General features: G+C 36.9%; 1 protein-coding gene across 2 annotated transcripts in view; it reads right to left on the reverse strand.

Moving 5' to 3' along the window:
• Nucleotides 1-12,315: 12,315 nt before the first annotated feature.
• The window catches only part of LOC150108955 (autophagy-related protein 101-like), a 95,109-nt gene continuing 88,481 nt past the window's right edge, over nucleotides 12,316-18,943 (reverse strand). For both annotated transcript variants that reach the window (XM_090404540.1, XM_090404541.1), the window contains one exon: nucleotides 12,316-12,507. In XM_090404540.1, the coding sequence (XP_090260666.1) occupies nucleotides 12,424-12,507 (84 nt within the window). In that variant the 3' untranslated portion in view covers nucleotides 12,316-12,423. The remainder of the gene's footprint in view (nucleotides 12,508-18,943) is intronic.

Genomic DNA, 18,943 nt, shown 5'->3' on the forward strand with positions numbered 1-18,943 from the left:
TGGAATGGCTATATGATGATACTACTGGATTTTGCAAAGGCATTTGACAACATACCACATGGAACTCTTATGCAAACTGCAACAAATGGGGACGGATATGAAACTGGTGATATGGATAAAAGGGTAGCTGATGGGCAGATACCAAAAAGGTGTATATGATGGTTCAGAATCCAAGAGAAAGCAGGTGAGTAGTGGTGTGCTGCAGGACTCTGTGCTTGGATCACTGCTGTTTAATTTGTACATAAATGATATATAGGAAATAATTTGAAGGATGATATTCAGTTATTTGCTGATACAAAGTTGAGTAGGGTAATAGTTAGTGATGTGGAGAACTTGCATTATGATTTAAATAGGCTGATGGGCAAAATATAATGGACGTCAATTTAATGTGGAAAAGTAAAGTTATGCATTTTGGGATACAAAGATGTGTACCACATTGAGTGAACTCTACTCCAGGAAATTGATGAAGCTGGGTTTTTGATAGTAGTAGATAGAGAGTTGAAGTTTAGAGGGCATATTGCTATAGTAGCCAGGCTAGCTCATAGGATTACTTGATTATTGAAGAGCACACTAACAAGCAGAGATAACAAAGTTATCATTCCTCTTTATAAAGCCTTAATACAACCACATCTGGATTACTGTGCACAGGTCTAGTCACCTGGATTTCTTGGGAACAAGGAAGTGGTGGAGAGGATCCAGAGGTGAGTTGGTCTGTGGAATGCTCTCCATGAGGATAGATTGAGGGTTTTTGGATTGCAAAAGTTGGTTGATAGGTGAAAAGAGGGAGATATGATAGAAATATTTAAGTTACTTAAAAGGATGAGATGTTTAAGTACTTGGCTAGAGGGAGAACAAGAAGTCCTCCATGGAAGTTGGGTCAGGTGATTGATAAGGGTGTGTGGACCAGATTTTTTGCTTAGAGTAGATGTATGGAATGGGTTGCTTGAGTCAGTTGTAGGTGTACCTCTCATTATCTTTCAATGGAAAGTATGATAGATATTGTGTTGATAGTTTGAATCTCCCAAAATGAATCTTAGGAATCCATACCCATACAATAATAATAATAATGGTTGTCAATTCACTGGAGCAGTGATCATGAAAGTACCTGTAGAATAGACAGTGCTGAAACACTACACCTGTGGGATAGTGGCTTGTAATAGACTAATCTATTACAGATTGCTCGCCCCTGGACAGCATCAAATATTTTAAAGGAAGTTTTAGATGCACCATCCCAGACATACAAAAGTGTGCTGAAAAGTTGTGATAATCAACATGAAGGAATTGAGGTAGAACCATGTGATTTACACATTCTACATATTCTCCACAAAGTGTTATACACTCATTACAATGCTGCTGCATCATTTGCAATTCTCTGAGAAAAAAGTCTTTCCCTTGTTGCACAAACTAGTTCTCAGCTGCAGATATGATTCCATCATCTGTGGTAAATTTTGTTTCTTTAAATTGGGTATAGGAAATAGTCGGGTTGGGTGAGGCTGACATTGAAAGCCCAAGTTGTGTGTTGTCCTGTGAAAGCAGCATGCCTCTGCTCAGTTCCCCACAGCATTTTTCCTTCAGTATACCTTCTTCAGTTCCTTCAGAGCTGTTGAATAAACTGCTGCTGTAATAGTTTCACCTTTTAGGAGGTACTTTGTAAGGATTACACTATCCATATTCCAAATGACAATGGCAAGAACCTTCCCTGCTGAGTTTTTGAGTTAGGAACTTCTTTGGCAGTGGAGAAACTTTGTGTCTCCACTATATTGACTGTTGTTTGGTCTCTAGGTCATAGTGATGAAGCCATGTTTCATCAATAGTTACAATATGAGCCAAACAATTTGCACCCGATTTCTCAAAATGACCTAAAATCCCTTGAGATGATAGCACAGATTCTCTCTTTTGGTTGGCATTCCAACATTTGGGAACTCACTTAGCAGAGAGCTTCTGCATGTCCACATGTTGGTGGATAATGACCCCAACTCATTTCCTGGAGTTTTTGCAAACATCGGTATTCATCTATCGTCAAGGATCAGGGCATGTACTGCGTCGATGTTTTCAGCTGTGATTGTTGTGGAAGGTCTTCCTGACCTGAGGGCATGTTTCTCAGGATCCCCAGTTTTAAACTTGGCCACTCATCTATCAGCTGTTGGTTATGCCAGAGTACAGTCTTCTAAAGTTTCACTAAGTTTAGTGAATCTCAGTTGCAGATTGCAGCATGATAAACTTGATGATGGCCTGCACCTCTGTGTCTTCGAATTTCTTCAAAACCTTCTTATAAAAGAAAAATAATAAATTATTACAATTTGATGAAACGTGATTGTTAAAGGGTTTTAAGATGTGTCCTTTCTTGTAGTTATATATATCAGTTGGTTTAATTTAATAATATCATGTTTGTTCTAAGTGTGTAGCAGAACTTTTCAGCCCCCCCTCTCCTTTCACATGAGCAGTATTCTAAACATGGGTGGATTTGGGATTTATATATAATTAGGAGTTGGTTGGACATAAAATAGGCTCTTGGATGAAAGAGAATGCCAAGTTTCTTGGATGCTGATGAGGCTATTGATAAAATCCATGTCACATAAAGTTTGAGGAATATAACTTGTGTCGTTTTGTATGTATTTATGAATGTATATAAAACCCCCAATAAAAAATAGATATATATTTTTTCACAAGTACGAAAAAAAAGCATGTGCCATAGCACCCAGGATTTACAGAGGTCATCACCCCACAGCAGTGATGATTTGCTTGGGGGGGGGGGGGGGGGCATATCGGGGGGTACCAAAATTGAATTTCTGTGAGGAAAAGGTCAAAACCACTGTCTTAATACATTTTGGCAGTGGTTTTGACTTTTTCTCACCCTGAACAATACCTCTTTCAAAGGTACTGTTCAGGAGCCGTACCACAGGTTCCAGCATGATATGGCCCTTGAACAATACCTTTCACGGTAGGCAGTGGACCTTCCACCAGGACTCAGTCCCTGCACACAAAGCGAGGACCACACAACAGTGGTTGGAGGTGAATGTGTTCGACCACATCTCCATCTGATTGGATATCTGGAAGTCCTGATCTAACTAAAAAGGACTTCAGATTGTGGATGGAGCTTGAGAGAGAGAGTGGCCTGCAAAAAATGACATCCCAGCATCATTGGTCTGAAGGTGGAACTCTGCCAATGCTTGCTCCATTTGGAGCAAGCATTGGCAGAGTTTCTGTTGGATGCACGGTCTTCAGGTGTGCTTGAAGGCGAAAGGGGGACAATTTCAATGTGTGTATGTTCTGAAAGCTGATTTACTGATAGATTGATGGTTTATGCACTGTTCAAGTTGTAATATTTATGGCTAGGTAGTAGTATAAAGTTGAAAATGGGATACATAATCCAAAACCTCCTGTAGAAGCTCGATTGTATTCCTGTTTAGTGTTTTCTACCACCATGTTGTCTCTGCTTGTTTCATTTAGAAATCTTTCAAAGTAATTAATCCAAACATCTAGACTATCAGCATCTTCAGAGTACAAACATGTGGCAAACACAGAACACTCAATTAGATAGTCGTGAAAACGATTCAAACTGTAACTGAAAAAAAACTAAAGTCCTTACAAGGAGCAAGATAAAAACAAAGATAATTCAGAAAATGTGGTCATAGCACAATGGTTTTCCAGATTTTTTGCAAATTAATGCAACTGTATTTGTTGAGGTCAGTAGAGTATTTCTTAGCTGATGCTAATTCTAAAAATAGTCTCTTGCACCTATAATTTCTATGCAGCACAACTGTCTTCAAGTAATTTTCATGTTCTTCAAGGGAGATTTTAACTTGTAGATAAATCTGTCCAAAATAGGCTAAGTTTTATGCAAAAGGAACTTTATACACTTCAGGATGTGCAAGAAGACGAAGCTGATCCTAGGAGTGGATAAAAACTGCTAGTTGAATGTGTGGTTTAAAGTAGTATGGAGATTGCAGAGAACCTTTAGCCATCGTTTCTGATGCGCTTTGAATATATGGGATGGGAATAACTTTGTTGTGATTTTGTGTGTGCTGGTTATAGGAGGGACAGGAATATGTAGTATTTTATCCATTTTACAAGGCGTAACCATTAGCGAAAAAAAAAAAAAAAAAGTGTACCTAAGTTCATAGCAAGGGCATCCTTTAAAGTGAATAGAATTTTTAATAAAGGAGGATGAATTGTGGTTGTCTATGCTATCAACCATTGGACAAAAGGGGAAATTAGGTTTACACATTTTTGTGATATATCTATTCGTCCATCCTATTGATTACCCCCCCCCCCCAATGGAGGAGGCTTACAGCTAATTAATGAAACCTGGTCACCACTCCTTGCTACATCCCCTAAGGGCAATATTTCTGACTGTAGTCTGTGCGTGTTGACGGGGCTGAGTTTCTGGGTGAAAAATACCCTACCTCCGTATGAGACTAGCTAAATCATCTTTCATCGAAAGAGACCAGATAAAGGTTCCTTGCGTCACTGATGCAAATCGAACCCAGGTCTTTCAACTAAAGGGCTTCGTCTATACTGACTGATGAGCTATGTAGGCTCTTTTGTGATATGCACAACTCCAAAGATGTTTGACATGAACACTTTTTTTTTCCCAGAAAATAGTTAGTTCAATAAATTATTCACTTTCCTTTGGTGTTGTTTATACAATGCTATGAATGAAGATCTATTAACTCTCGTCATATGGCTGTCTTCTTACTTCTGCAACTAGTTTGCCATCTCTCTCTCTGGTGGTATGTTACATGCAATAGTAGTGGATATTTAGGGAGGTAACGGAATCAGCTGAAATAGTACAATTACTAAGTGAACACTTTGCAAGAGTATATCATCCAGGTGGTGATGTTGCAGTAACAAGAGAGCCAAAAGCTTATACAGGAACTGAGGTAAATGACATAATGTGGAACCTTAGTGTGAATACAGCTGTGGGACTGAATGGTATGCCAGCTCAAGTTGTGTATGAATTGGCAAAGGAATTATCAGTGCCCTTGACCATATTGTTTAATCTAAGTTTCAGTTCTGGGTTAGTTTTGAGGAGGGGGTGAAGAGGGGAAAATAGTTCCATTGCATAAAGGAGGTTCCTAGAATGATGTAGCAAACTATTGACCGATCAGCATATCAGGAGTTGTCAAAGTATTGGAGAAGTTGGTTAAGAGCAAAATATAGGAATGGATAGATGGAAATGGGATGCTTTATGGGAACAGCATGGTTTTGTGAAGGGTAGGTCATGCCTCAGTAATTTGCTCATGTTTTATAATACAGTAACATCTGAGTTGGATCAATGTAATAGGTTTACAGTGATACTGCTGGACTTTGCAAAGGCTTTTGACAGGATACCACATGGAATTCTAAGCAGTAAACTGCAGCACATGAGGATGGATATAATGCTGGTGAGATGGATAGAAGAGTGGTTGATGGAGAGATATCAGAGCGTAGTTTATTCAGGAATAGAGTTCATGAGAAGAATGAAAATGAATTTATTGAGCTGTTGTGGGACAGGAAATCAAGGGTCGAGTGTTAGATTTGATTATAGTGTCAGATGGCATGAAAATTAACCTAAAGCTATTCAGTTAAAGACGTAACTATTCTGCCTTCAATTGGTGACATACTTTTGGATTTTGCTAAGGCTTATTGACAGAATACAAATGGTAGACCACTGCATAAATTTAATATGGGTTTGGGTTATAGAATATTATTATTATTAAGAGATACCTCCAGGTAATCAGAGTCTCATCAAGGGAGGCCACATACTACACACACACCAGCTATCATTGTTATTCTTGAATTCATTCACACTGCTTGCACTCACAACATCCAATGGCAATCCATTCCAATCACACACCACCCTCTGAGAGAAAAATCAAGCCCTCACACCCTTCTTGGTGGCCTTCATTTGCAGCTCCCAAGGATGCCATCTAGTCCTTTCCCCACCTCCCGTAAATTGAAAAATTCCATCAATTGAAATCCTGTATGACCCTTTCAGAAGTTTGTAAGTCTCAATCATATCATCACTCTTTTTTCTGTTTGCTAGTGTCTGCAGTCTACACATTCATACTCTGCCTTCATATTCAGTATTCCACATTCCTGATATCATTTTAACACTCTCCTCTGTGCTCTCTCCAATATATCAAAATCACAACAGAAACTAGGAGACCAGTTCACAATAGTCCAAGTGAGGTCTTACCAAGGCTTTGTAAAGAGTCAAAATAACATCCTTAGCTTTACATGTGAACGTTTGTTTCAGCATTGCAATTATCTTTTGATTTCTATTTGCAATCTTTGCCACATGGTTCCAGAACTTCAACTTCTTATCTATTAACACTCCAAGATCCCTACCTCATCAATTTCTTCTAGCTCAATCCCACCAATATAATACGGCACTAGATATCTAATCGTGCCAAAGTGAATAACTTTACATTTACTCATATTGAACTGACACCCATTTTCCCATGCCCACAATTCCAGCCTATTCAAATCATTACCCTACCTATCTTTGCATCATCAACAAATAGCTGTATGTCGGTTGTCAAATCCTTCCCAATAACATTAATGTGCAGAATGAATAACAGTGGACCAAGCGCTGATCCTTGTGGTACACCACTTGTTACCTTAAACCTTGCAGACTCAGAGCCACCGTATACCACTGGGAATAAGGGAATATAACAAAGATCTGTATTTAAGTTTTGTCGATCTGGAAAAGACATAAGACAAGGTTCCAGAGAAAAGCAATTCAGTATGCTACAGTTATATGGTATCAATGTGGCATTATATCAAGCAATACTTAGTCTTTATTTGAGTTGCAAGTCAGCAGTTAGAATTAAAGGAAGTACAGGAAGATGGTTTAATGTTAAATCTGGTGTGAGACAAGCATGTACATTATCCCCTTTGTTATTCATTATCTGTATGGATCACATTATGAAGGAAAGTGGTATTAAACATGATATCAGAATTGGAGAAGTTAATGTATGCTCTTTGCTTTATGCGGACGATGTTATACTTCTAAATATATCTGCTACAAGTTTGCAAGATTCCCTGACTAAATTGAATAACTGTTGTAGTAGATATGGTATGAAGGTCAGCAATAAAAAGACAAAGACAATGCAAATAGGTAGAATCATTGAAAATGTCAACTGTGTTGTGAATGGAGAACCTGTGGAACAAGTAAAACATTTCAGCTACTTAGGCACGATTTTTAGTAAAGATGGTAAATTAAATGTGGAAATAGACAACAGAATCAACAAAGCTGGTATGGTAGGAAGTCAATTGAATAAATTCATATGGAATAAGAGAGAAATTAGTCAGAACACTAAATTGTTCTGACTTATGGATCTGAGAGCTGGGTCAGAAGTAAAACACTTGTATCTAGAGGCTAATAACTTCACATTAATTGCCTTGGTATCCCATAATGCAATGCACACATCCTTACAGACATGGACAATGCTATGCATTATGGGATAGGCCACTACCCAGACTGGTTTCAACCTATATCAAGACTCCTCAGTGGTAGCCAGACACAGAAATGATACTAGGGTTGAAGTAATGCAGAATCATATTTCCATATACAAGTAGCCAAAAGGTGTCACACCTTATTATAAAATACTCTGGATTAGAGAGAGAGAGATGTTGAAATTTTTTCCACTTGGTTATAGCCAAAAGGTGTCACACCTTATTATAAAATACTCTGGATTAGAGATAGATGTTGAAAGTTTTTCCACTTGGTTATAATATAAATTAAAGATACCAAGAATTGAAGAGAAACAAAAAAATAGTGATCACCAAAGCGGATAAGGGAAATGCCACTGTGGTACTCAATCTTAAAGACTACACAGGTAAGCTCAAGGCTTTATTAGTAGATCGTTCCACTTACCTCCCCATTGATTACAATCCCACCAACTCACAAATTAGAAAACTCCATAGGCTCCTTAAGAAGGTCACTTCTTGGCCTGTGGAGATTACCAACAGACTAAAACCCTATAACTCTAGACCCCCCCCCCCCGCATATATGGGCTCCCAAAAATACACAAAGAAAATGTGCCATTACGTCCCATAGTGGATGGCATTGATTCCCCCACTTACAAACTAGCCAAGCATTTAGCCAAAGCGCTCTCACACTATACTGGCAATACACCATCACACATAAAAAACTCAGCCCACTTCAAAGCCAGTATAGAAAACCTTACACTCCAACATAATGACATAATGGTCAGTTTTGATGTCTCCTCCCTATTCACGAATGTTCCCCTCAAAGAAACCTTAGAGCTAATCCAAGCTAAATTTCTTCCCAATATCTCAGCCCTATTTCAGTTTACAATGAACTCAGGCTATTTCGTTTGGCAGGAAAAATTCTACAAACAGATAGAGGGGACAGCCATGGGTTCACCACTTTCCCCACCCTTGGCCAACTTCTTCATGGAGATGTTTGAAGAGAAAGCCTTAAACTCAGCCCCACAAAAACGTACCATATGGCTTCGCTACGTTGATGATGTTTTCGCTATTTGGCCACATGGCCCAGATTCACTCCTCTCCTTCTTAACACACTTGAACAACCAACACCCTAGAATCAAATTCACCCTGGAAAAAGAGGAAAACAATAACCTCCCCTTCCTAGACACACTAGTCACCCGCCAACCTGATGGAACCTTGGTTTTCTCAGTTTATAGAAAACCCACCCATACAGGCAGATACATTCACCAACAATCCCACCACCCCCCCCTCACAACAATATGGAGTTATTAAAACATTATTCAACAGGGCAAAAATAATCAGTTCTAATGATCAAGCCCTAACCACTGAACTAAATCACATCCGTGACACTTTCTCAGCCAACGGCTACCCCCTCCAAAAAATACTTAACCCAGTTATCCACAACCCACCACCCCCTCCCCTTCACAAAAAAGATTACTCTAAATCCATCACTATTCCCTACATCAGAGGCACCTCAGAAAAAATCAATAAAATCCTAAAAAAACATGACTTGACCACCTGTTACAGACCACATAGAAAACTGGCATCCCTTATCCGCTCCACCAAAGACCAACCACTTCCCCTAGACCTACCTGGTGTATACCAGGTCCCTTGCAGCTGTAAACTGTCCTACTTTGGCCAAACAGGCAGGACAGCAAATATCAGAATCTCAGAACACAAGGATTACATCCGATTTCACCAGTACAGCCACTCTGGGCTTGCAGACCATGCTCTGGATACTCGCCACAGAATAAGATGGAAGAAAGCCACAGTAATACACCGCAGCAAGTTCAAGTATGAAAGACTATTCATGGAATCAGCCTCGGCCCTTAGGAACATGCCAAACCTCAACAAATTTGGATGCATGAAACTGCCCCAAATTTGGGAAACTTTCATCAGAAGAACTTCAGCCCAAAGGCCAAGAACTACCAATATAGCCCACCAGGGGGCACCATCAGGACTTTAGGAAAACGCTAGCTTCCTAGCTTCAGTCTCATTTGCTGTTATTAGTACTTGTGTGCACGTGTCTTTGTAGTAAGTTCCCAAGAAGATGGCAACGTGACGTTCGCCGAAATATCGGAAAGTATATATTAAAGTTTATTTAATCTATATTTCTAGTATACGCTGTCAATTCCTTAAATATTAGTTATCAGATATCTGGATAAAGGCTTAATATACCTGAATAACTTTTCAACTGATCATCTTCAAACAAAACAGATGACGTCTGCAACACTTTGCTGTTCTTTATGCTTCAACTGTTAATACTATAACAGTTTTTTATCAAAACGATACTTTATAGTTTACTATATTCGCCATGAAACTCTCTGATTCCAATCTTTGAGTTTCTTATTCGGTTTTAAAACAATGTGGGATTTAATATCCCCTTAATTTGAATAATGTTTATATCACCAAAATGAAGCCTATTGGCTCTTTATATTTAAATAACTTAATGGTTGCACATGGTTGACAACTCGTATAGCAAAGTATATAAGTTCTTTTCGCTATACCCTTTGGTATCTTTTGGTCTAGCTACTCACTGATGAAGCCTCAAAAAAGGCTGAAACCGGTCTGGGTAGTGACCTCCCACCATAATGTAATAACAGCATACATTTCCTAGGAAATGTGTTTTTACATTATGGAAAATACCTAAGAATAGCGATCTGAACTTCCCCCACCTTTGCAACGAGTTGCCCGAGATTGTACTACGTACTAGGACTACTTGCATTAGCTCAAGCTAGTAATTCGCCTATACTTTATAGTTTACTATATTCGGCACGAAACTCTTCCAATCTTTGAGTTTCTTATTCGGTTTTAAAACAATGTGAGATTTAATATCCCCTTAATTTGAATAGTTTTTTTATCAGTTTTTTTTAAGATAATTTGCATTTCTCTTATAACTTTATGTTCATATACCTGAAGAAGCCACTCATCTCTTGTGGCGAAACTAGTCAGTTTCTTTGTATGCTTTTTTTTTTTCTAAATGTTATTGAACAATTAAAATCCAATTCTTTTAACATGTTCAGGGTTGCCCATGCTTTTGCAAGGATTTGAAGCACCTAGCAGGAGCTGGCTTGACCATGAAGCATCCTTTCTACATCATGGTACATTTTTCAGTAGAATTTTTATTTAAAACTAATATTTATTAGCTGTCTTCATGGTATAGAAAATATCTCATACAATAATTCATTGCATAATATGCTTCAAATGGCATGGGATTTAGTGAAGCTAACACTATAATGCAGTTTGTAATTAGTGCAAAATGCATTACAGTACATTAATTGTAATTCTGCCAAAAAGGCAATTAAACTGAGATGTAAATCTTACATCAATAGTTAATCAATGTAATTGGAGCAGCTTTGTGTTACAAAATTAAGGCAGAACACATTTTTGAGCATTGCAAAAACATTCTGCATTTCCACATGTTTGACATTGGGAAACCCAATGTTCAGCAAAACACATGCAACAAACTTTAGAAAATTAAAATTCCAATTAGTGCTATAGAGATGTGTATGCAGAGAAAAAGAGCAAGAAATAAGTGCAAACTATATTGTATTTTTAAACAATAAAAATTGACATATGTGCAACTATTGCAATTCAATCATAAACAATAAAAATCTTGACATTTTTTTTCATTTCTAGTTCTAAGTGCGATTGTTTTGTAAATTTGAAATGCACCTTGTATTGAACTGGGAGGTTACATCAATCCATTTAATCATGCTAATTTAATACATATCCTGCACATGAGAGGTACAAGAACCTATAGCATATCGGTACTGTGTATGTGTGGTGTAAATAAGGACTAGGCAAGAAGAAATCTAATCTAAGAAATAAAATCCAGACCCAGAGGCAGTGATACTAAGGTGGAAGTAATGGAGAAGTCATATTTACCTATACGAGTTGCCAAAGGGTTATCTCTAATCCAGAGAATTTTAATAATAGGGTGTGACACCCTTGGGCAACTCGTATAGGTAAATATGACTTCTCCATTACTTCCACCTTAGTATCACCTCCTCTGGGTCTGGCTCCCACTGATGAGACCTCAATAAAGGTCGAAACCGGTCTGGGTAGTGGCCCTTCCCTTAATGCATAGCCTTATACATGTCTGCAAGGCGATGTGCTTTGCATTATGGGAGATACTAAGGCAAGTGATGAGAACTTATACCACCTTTACCATGAGTTGCCCTAGTTCTGAAAGTACTTCAGGAGCAAACTTTGTTTGCTTACACTTGAATAAAGGATAAAACCCAATATATAATTAGTTTATAGGATGACATGCCCTATCATAGTAATTTACTACACCACCCATAATACTATAGTTGTAAATTGGATATTTATTTATCTATGAAAAATCTATTTGCATTCATGCCTATTCTTCAGACATTCCTCATGCTTTGTTCTTATCTGATTAATGCAGGCTGAAATATAATTAATGATACCTCTTAGAAATTTTATGCAATTAATGCTTCTATTTTATACTTCTTATTTGTAATTTGCTGCATTGCAGGCATGCAGCAAATTATTGCATGTGCCTTTTTGAAAAATCATAACTATGTAGAAGGGATAAGATTTGTTGCTTTCAAGATATATAAGTAACTGATAATTAAGAAAATGTCTCTAACTGGCATGTTTAAATTACTAAGAGGTCATTAATTATATTTCAGCCTGCATTAATCAGATATGAACTATTTTTGCATGGTGTGAACATGCTAATAACCAAGTATCTCTATTTCTCTTGAGTGTAGACCAAAGAATAACAGTACAGACACGCTCATTAATAAGATGCTTATGTCCACATATTTAGGAATTCATTAATGGCATAAAAAAATATATGATTATAAATCAGTAGTTTTTGCCAAAAATTTATTTCAATATTTACACAATATGAAAAACATTTAAAATAAATGTTTTTTTTTCCCCATCGCCTCTCTGCAACTGTACAATAAAATCATGAGGATGAACTGACTATATGGCTAGAGTATCCTTAATTAGTTTTCGTACTGTAGTGCCAACGGAGACGCTGCTTGGCCCTGAGGTGTTAAAACTAATCTGGAAAAAAATAAGTTTATGCTAAAAACAATTGCTAAGTATACAGAATTAACAAGAAAATAAATATAAATAAAAAACTACACTGAAAGAAAAAAAAAATGCTGAATATGAGACTGCTCTGCAACAACCTTAAATGATGTTTAGTCTCAACTTTTAGCTGAAAAATATTTGAAGTTTAATAACTCATATATAGAATATAATTGATAAGTATAAATATAAAAAATAATATACAAGAGTAGAAGTAAACCGATACATAGAGTGTATATTAAATACACACACACACAATGTTCTCTCCTTTTGTGTCATGTACTGAAAAGTTTATTCTGCATATAAATGCCTATAAAATCTTTCAGAAATTTCATATCTCCCTCTTTTCAGACTATGAACCAATTTTTGTATTCCATAAACCTTTACTGAATTCTTATAGGGATCATTCGATAAGCTTGTCATCTCTTGGTTACTCACTTCTGGATCCTCTGCACCACTTCCTCATCCCAAAAAACTCAGGTAATCACAAGTGTGTAGTCCATATGTAGTTGTATTTCAGTCTTATAAAGAGTGATTATAACCTCATTTGTTAGAGTTTTCTTCAACAGATAATCCAATGAATTATTTTAGTATACATAAGTATACCATAGAACTTCAACTCCCTCTCTACCATCAATCTCAAATCACCATCCTCAACAATTTCCTGTGGCCTATTTCTGTTAATGTAGTATGCTTTTAATCTTTTCATTCCACATTGCACAAACTCACGCTGCGCCACATTAAACTGGCAACCATTATCCCTTGTTAATCATTTGCTGGCCTGGTTAGCCGAGTGGTTAGCGTGTCTGCTCTCCAGCCAAAAGGCTGCAGGTTCAAATCCCGTCGTGGGGATGGATGTTTGTGATTGTTTGTGAAAAATAGTAGTGGTGTTGGTGTAGATGATGCGGTTTGCTGTAGTTGGTGGAGATGGAGAGTTGTAGACCTCCCTCGATGAGTCAAAGACTCCCTGGGGGTGTCAAATAATAATAATAATAATTATACTGTCATTATACTAACTACTGTTTTGACAAGTTTTATCCAGTTGGAAATATCCAGTTAAACTGGATATTTCCGCTCAAATCACTTCCTCTATCATTAATGTATAAATTAAATAGCAGCAGTCTAAGTACAAAGCCCTTCTGCACACTGCTAGTCACCTGCCTTCAATTCCTCCGTATAGTACTCATGGATAGGAGTTATCCATGAGTGGTATATAGAGGAAGAGCTTCATATCCATCCCCATTTATGCAATGTCAAATGTCTGAAAAGTCTAGCTGTATCATCATATAGCCATTTCCTTTATTCAACTTAATGATCACTTTATTGTAAAATCTTCATCGTCATCATTATAAAATTCTCGATACATACCTTTTGGGATGGGGGATACATATAATTATGATAGTACCATATGAAAATGTTGCATCATTACTAACTTCCTACTATCAACATTTTTTTCTCCAAAGTTATCTGCTATCTGACAAGACTAATATTATCATATCATATGTCAGACTTCTAAAACACTTCTCACTGTATCAATCCAGCTAGATTTTGGTCTTCCACTATATACTTTTCCTGATATCCTTGCAAACAATCACTTGTTTTGCTAAACTTTCCTCTTCCACTTTATTTAAGAGACCACACCATGTGTTTGTAGATTACCTCTACAAACAGATTTCTGAATGCTAACAGTGTAAAGTTCATTCCTAATATCCCTCATTTTTAATATGATACTGCCATTGATTCCATCTGTTCACCACCTAATCTTTCTCAGGACACTCATAACTGTGGTCTCCATTCCTCATCAAGTATTTCTAACCCAGCTCTCAGATCCATAAGTTAAAATTAGTTTAACACTATCTGGTATGCAGTTAATTTAGTGTTTTGACTAATTTGACTCTTATTCCATATAAATATATTCAATTGACTTCCTACCATACCAGCTTTGCTAACTCTGACATCTATTTTTATATTTAATTTACCATCTTACTAAAAATTGTGCCTAAATAGTTGAATTCTTTCATATCTTCTCACATACCATACATGCCACCTCTCATAGCATTCATACATGCCAAAATAATCATCCTTTTTTACTTACCCCTCTATAACATCCTAGTAGCCTCACTAACATTACCTTTGCACCTAGACAACGATATTTCATCATTAACTACTCTGTTAACAGACTCGCCATGCATAACTCCCTCTCCCCTTATCCTCACTCTTTCATACTCTGTTTTCTCTTTCCTCACACTTCTTTCTTTCACTTCGCTGCTATATCATTTGCCAGACATTTCTTCAATCAAAAAGCAACAGAAGGCTAATTAAGAAATTATGTTGCCAACCCCTGGTTTCAAACCAGGGCACTGGACTATTTTGGCCTCATACAATCTCTTTAAGGATCTTCCTCTGCTTCTTTTATCCTTCTTGGTTTTAGCATTCTTATTCCATTCCTTTTACATACGATATCAATATAACTTTAATCTTAAAATTCATTGTTCAGTTACTTCAATATTTTATATATTGATGACTGTGTTCTATTTAACTCTGTTTCTAGTTCCTTGTACATAGTTATTCTAGTTTTCTCTATGTAGAGTTCTAATTTTACCTTTATCTATGGCATTTTTTTCTTTTATAATTTAGTTTATTTTCAACTGAAGTAAGCTTCATTTTTCTCTTTTATTATTTTTTCCATATATATCATCATCATCATAAAATTAGATATGTACCCTCAAGGGGTGTACAGGATATGATAAAAATTTACATCATTACTAACTTCCTATCTACAATTTTCCTCCAAATCAGTTTGTTACTTGTCAAGACTCCAACATTATCAGATCATATATTTCTATTGTCTTAGGCACATTGTACCATATCAATCCACTTATATCTTGGTCTTCCTCTGGGTTTTCCTGCCAACCTGGCAGAGAACATTTGTTATGCTAATTTTTCCACACCTATTCTGTTTAAGTGACCATACCACCAGAGATTATCTCTACTAATGCATTCCTGGATGCTGACAATCTCAAGTTCTTTCCTAATATCCTTGTTTTTAATATGATATTGCCATTGATGCCATCTGTTCACGCCTCTAATCCTTCTCAGAACTCTCATATCTGCGGTCTCTAGTCTTCGGTCAAATGTTTTACTTCTGACCCAGCTCTCAAATCCATAAGTTAAAACTGGTTTGAACACTGTATACAGCTAATTTAGTATTCCGACTAATTTCTCTCTTATTCCATATGAATTTATTCAATTGACTTCCTACCATACCAGCTTTGCTGATTCTGTTGTCTATTTCCATATTTAATTTACCATCTTCAATAAAAATCGTGCCTAAGTAGCTGAAATGTTTTACTTGTTCCACAGGTTCCCTGTTCACAACACAGTTGACATTTTCAACAATTCTAAATATTTTCATTGTCTTTGTCTTTTTAATGCTGACCTTCATATCATATCTATTACATCAGTTATTCAATTTAGTCAGGGAATCTTGCAAATTTGTAGCAGACATATTTAGAAGTATAACATCATCTGCATAAAGCTAAGAGCTGACATTAACATCTCCAATTCTGATATCATGTTTAATGCCACTTTCCTTCATAATGTGATCCATATAGATAATGAATAACAGAGGGATAATGGACATCCTTGTCTGACACCAGATATCAACATTAAACCATCTTCCTGTACTTCCTTCAATTCTAACTACTGACTTACAACTCAAATACAGACTAAGTATTGCTTGATATAATGCCACATTGATACCATATAACTGTAGCATACTGAATTGCTTTTCTCTGGAACCTTGTCATATGTCTTTTCCAGATCGACAAAACTTAAATACAGATCTTTGTTATATTCCCATGCTTTCTCAACTATTTGTCGTAAAGTGAAGATCTGATCCTGAGAGCCACTATTTGGCCTGAATCCAGCTTGTTCTTCACAAAGCTTTTCTTCCACAATTCTTCTCAACCATTTCTCAAGTACTTGCATATACCTTACCAGGAACACTCAGTAGGGAAATACCTCTGTAATTCTCACATTCAGTTTTATTTCCCTTTTTATATATGAGTACTATTAGAGCTCGACTGCAATCATCAGGAATTCGTCCCTCTGGCTTTCTGAACTATGCAGTGCAGCCACTGTAAGACTTTTATACCACCATACTTCAGCATTTCTGGTCAAGTATCATCTACTCCTGCTGCCTTTCCACATTTCAAGCCTTTGATGGCTTTTTCTACTTCTAGTATGGATATGTATTCCTGACTGTATGCCTGTTGAGTGTTTTTTTACCACTGTGCTATCACTGCTTGTTTCATTTAGCAATTTTTCAAAGTAATTATTCCATACTTCAAGGATATCTTTTTCTCCTGTTTTCATGTCACCTCTATCATCTCTAACTCCTTTTACAGCACTCTTTCATCCATTTCTAAGCTTCAACAACCTCCAGAATATCTTACCACCTTCTTGATATTTATTTTCTATGTTCTTGCCAAAGTCCTCCCATAACTTTTGTTTAGCTAATTTTACACAGTGTTTTGCTTTCTTACATTTGTCTCTGAATTCTCTAAGCGCACAAGCTGACATATTTGCCAGGAACTTTTGATATGCTTTCTTCTTTTCCTTCACTGCCTCTTTAACTTCCTGTGTCCACCAGGGAGTTCTGATTTTTCTATCCTTGCAGACAAACTCACCACATGCCTCTCTGGCTGAATCAATCAGGGTTTTCTTCAAAGCTTGCCACTGAATCTCCAAGGTGTGGTTCTTGTTCTCAAACTCTTTAATTTTTTCTTCAATAAGCTTTGTGTATTTTAGTCTACAGCTCACATCTGAGAGTTGCTCAACTTTTATTCGCTTTAAAACTTTCTTGCATGTTATTCTTTTCAATATGAAATTCAATTTTATCCTGCTCAAGACTAAATAGTGATTGCTTCCAATTTCAAATCCTCTGTACACTCTGGTTTCTCCTGCACCAGGAAGAAAACATCACTATCAACAATAACATAGTGAATGAGACTCTTCTTATTCCTTGTCCCTTCTCTCTATGTGAATTTGTGCACATTTTTATGTTGGAACATGGTGTTAGTAATAACCAGTCCATGTCCTGAGCAGAAATCCAACAGGTATTTGCCATTATTATTAGCTTTTCTCTTTTCTCCAAATTTCCCCAAAATATTTTTGTGTCTGATAATCATTTCCTACTCTGCTATTTAGATCCCCAACAAGAACCAACTTCCCCTTTATCATTGTGTCAGGTGCTTTTTCTAAAGCATCAAAAAATGCTTCCACTTCTACCTTACTAGAACCTTTTGTGGGACCATAGGCACAAATAAGTCTCATTGTCCAATTCCCAATTCTGATATTTGTCCACATAACTCTACTTGAGACTGCCTGCCATTCAAGAAGGTTAGTCTCGTATTTTGTGTTGAATACTATGGCTACTCCTTTTCCTTGATTGTCATTTTCTGAATATAATATTTTGTATTTATTGCTCAGAAAGATCTCACCAGTTTTTGTCTTTTTTGTTTTTCAGTCACCCCTATTATGTCAATCCGGTACTTATCTAATTCCTCAGATAAGTACCGGATTTCTTTGCCATTCAGGCTTCTTATGTTGATAGTACCGATCTTTAACTCTGGTGATGTTGAGTTGGGGTGTACTTTCAGATTTGTTCCAGTAGCTGCCTTTTTGCTGTTCGCTCTGGTTCCCTGGTGAAAACAACAGGGGCCTTGTTTAACTGGGCAACGCCCCAGCTTCTATGAAATTTTGTCATGTTGTACCATCATTTTCTATATTGGTTTCAGCCAATAAGAATACAATTTGGTCGGCTAAATCCCAAATTTCCAGCCCATCCTCATTCTTTCAGTATCCAGGTGGATACCTAACAGGGTGCACCACGAGAAGGTGAGGATTGGACATCAGAAGCCCTGGTTAGTTCTCAGCATTCCTTTAATGGCTATGTGGAGGTCTCCTCTCAGTTATACAGTTTTGACCCTTAAGCATCCTATATATATATTCTTCTATATATATATATATATATATATATATATGTTAAAGATACCAAGCTATTTTAAACCTGGTTTTACTCCATTTCGTAAGCAAACAGACAAATAAGTGAAGTTTGTGCCTGCACATAGTGCGAGTCTAACTGACCCTCAAGGTAGTGCAAGTCTAGGCAACTCGTGTTAAAGGTGGTATAAGCTCTGATCACTATTCTTAATATTTACTCTTAATGCAAAGCCCATCTCGTTGAGGAGATGTATGATGCTATGTTTTAATGGCAAGGGGGGCCACTACCCAGACCTCAATAAAGATCGAAACCGATCTTTATTGAGGTCTCATCAGTGGGAGCCAGACTTAGAAATACCAAGGTTAAGTAATACAGAGCTTATAAGTATTTTACCAAAACAAG

Source organism: Typopeltis vanoorti, chromosome 2, assembly GCF_054136105.1.
Source record: "Typopeltis vanoorti isolate ZY-2024b chromosome 2, IOZ_Tvanoo_1.0, whole genome shotgun sequence".
Classification (NCBI taxonomy): domain Eukaryota; kingdom Metazoa; phylum Arthropoda; class Arachnida; order Uropygi; family Thelyphonidae; genus Typopeltis; species Typopeltis vanoorti.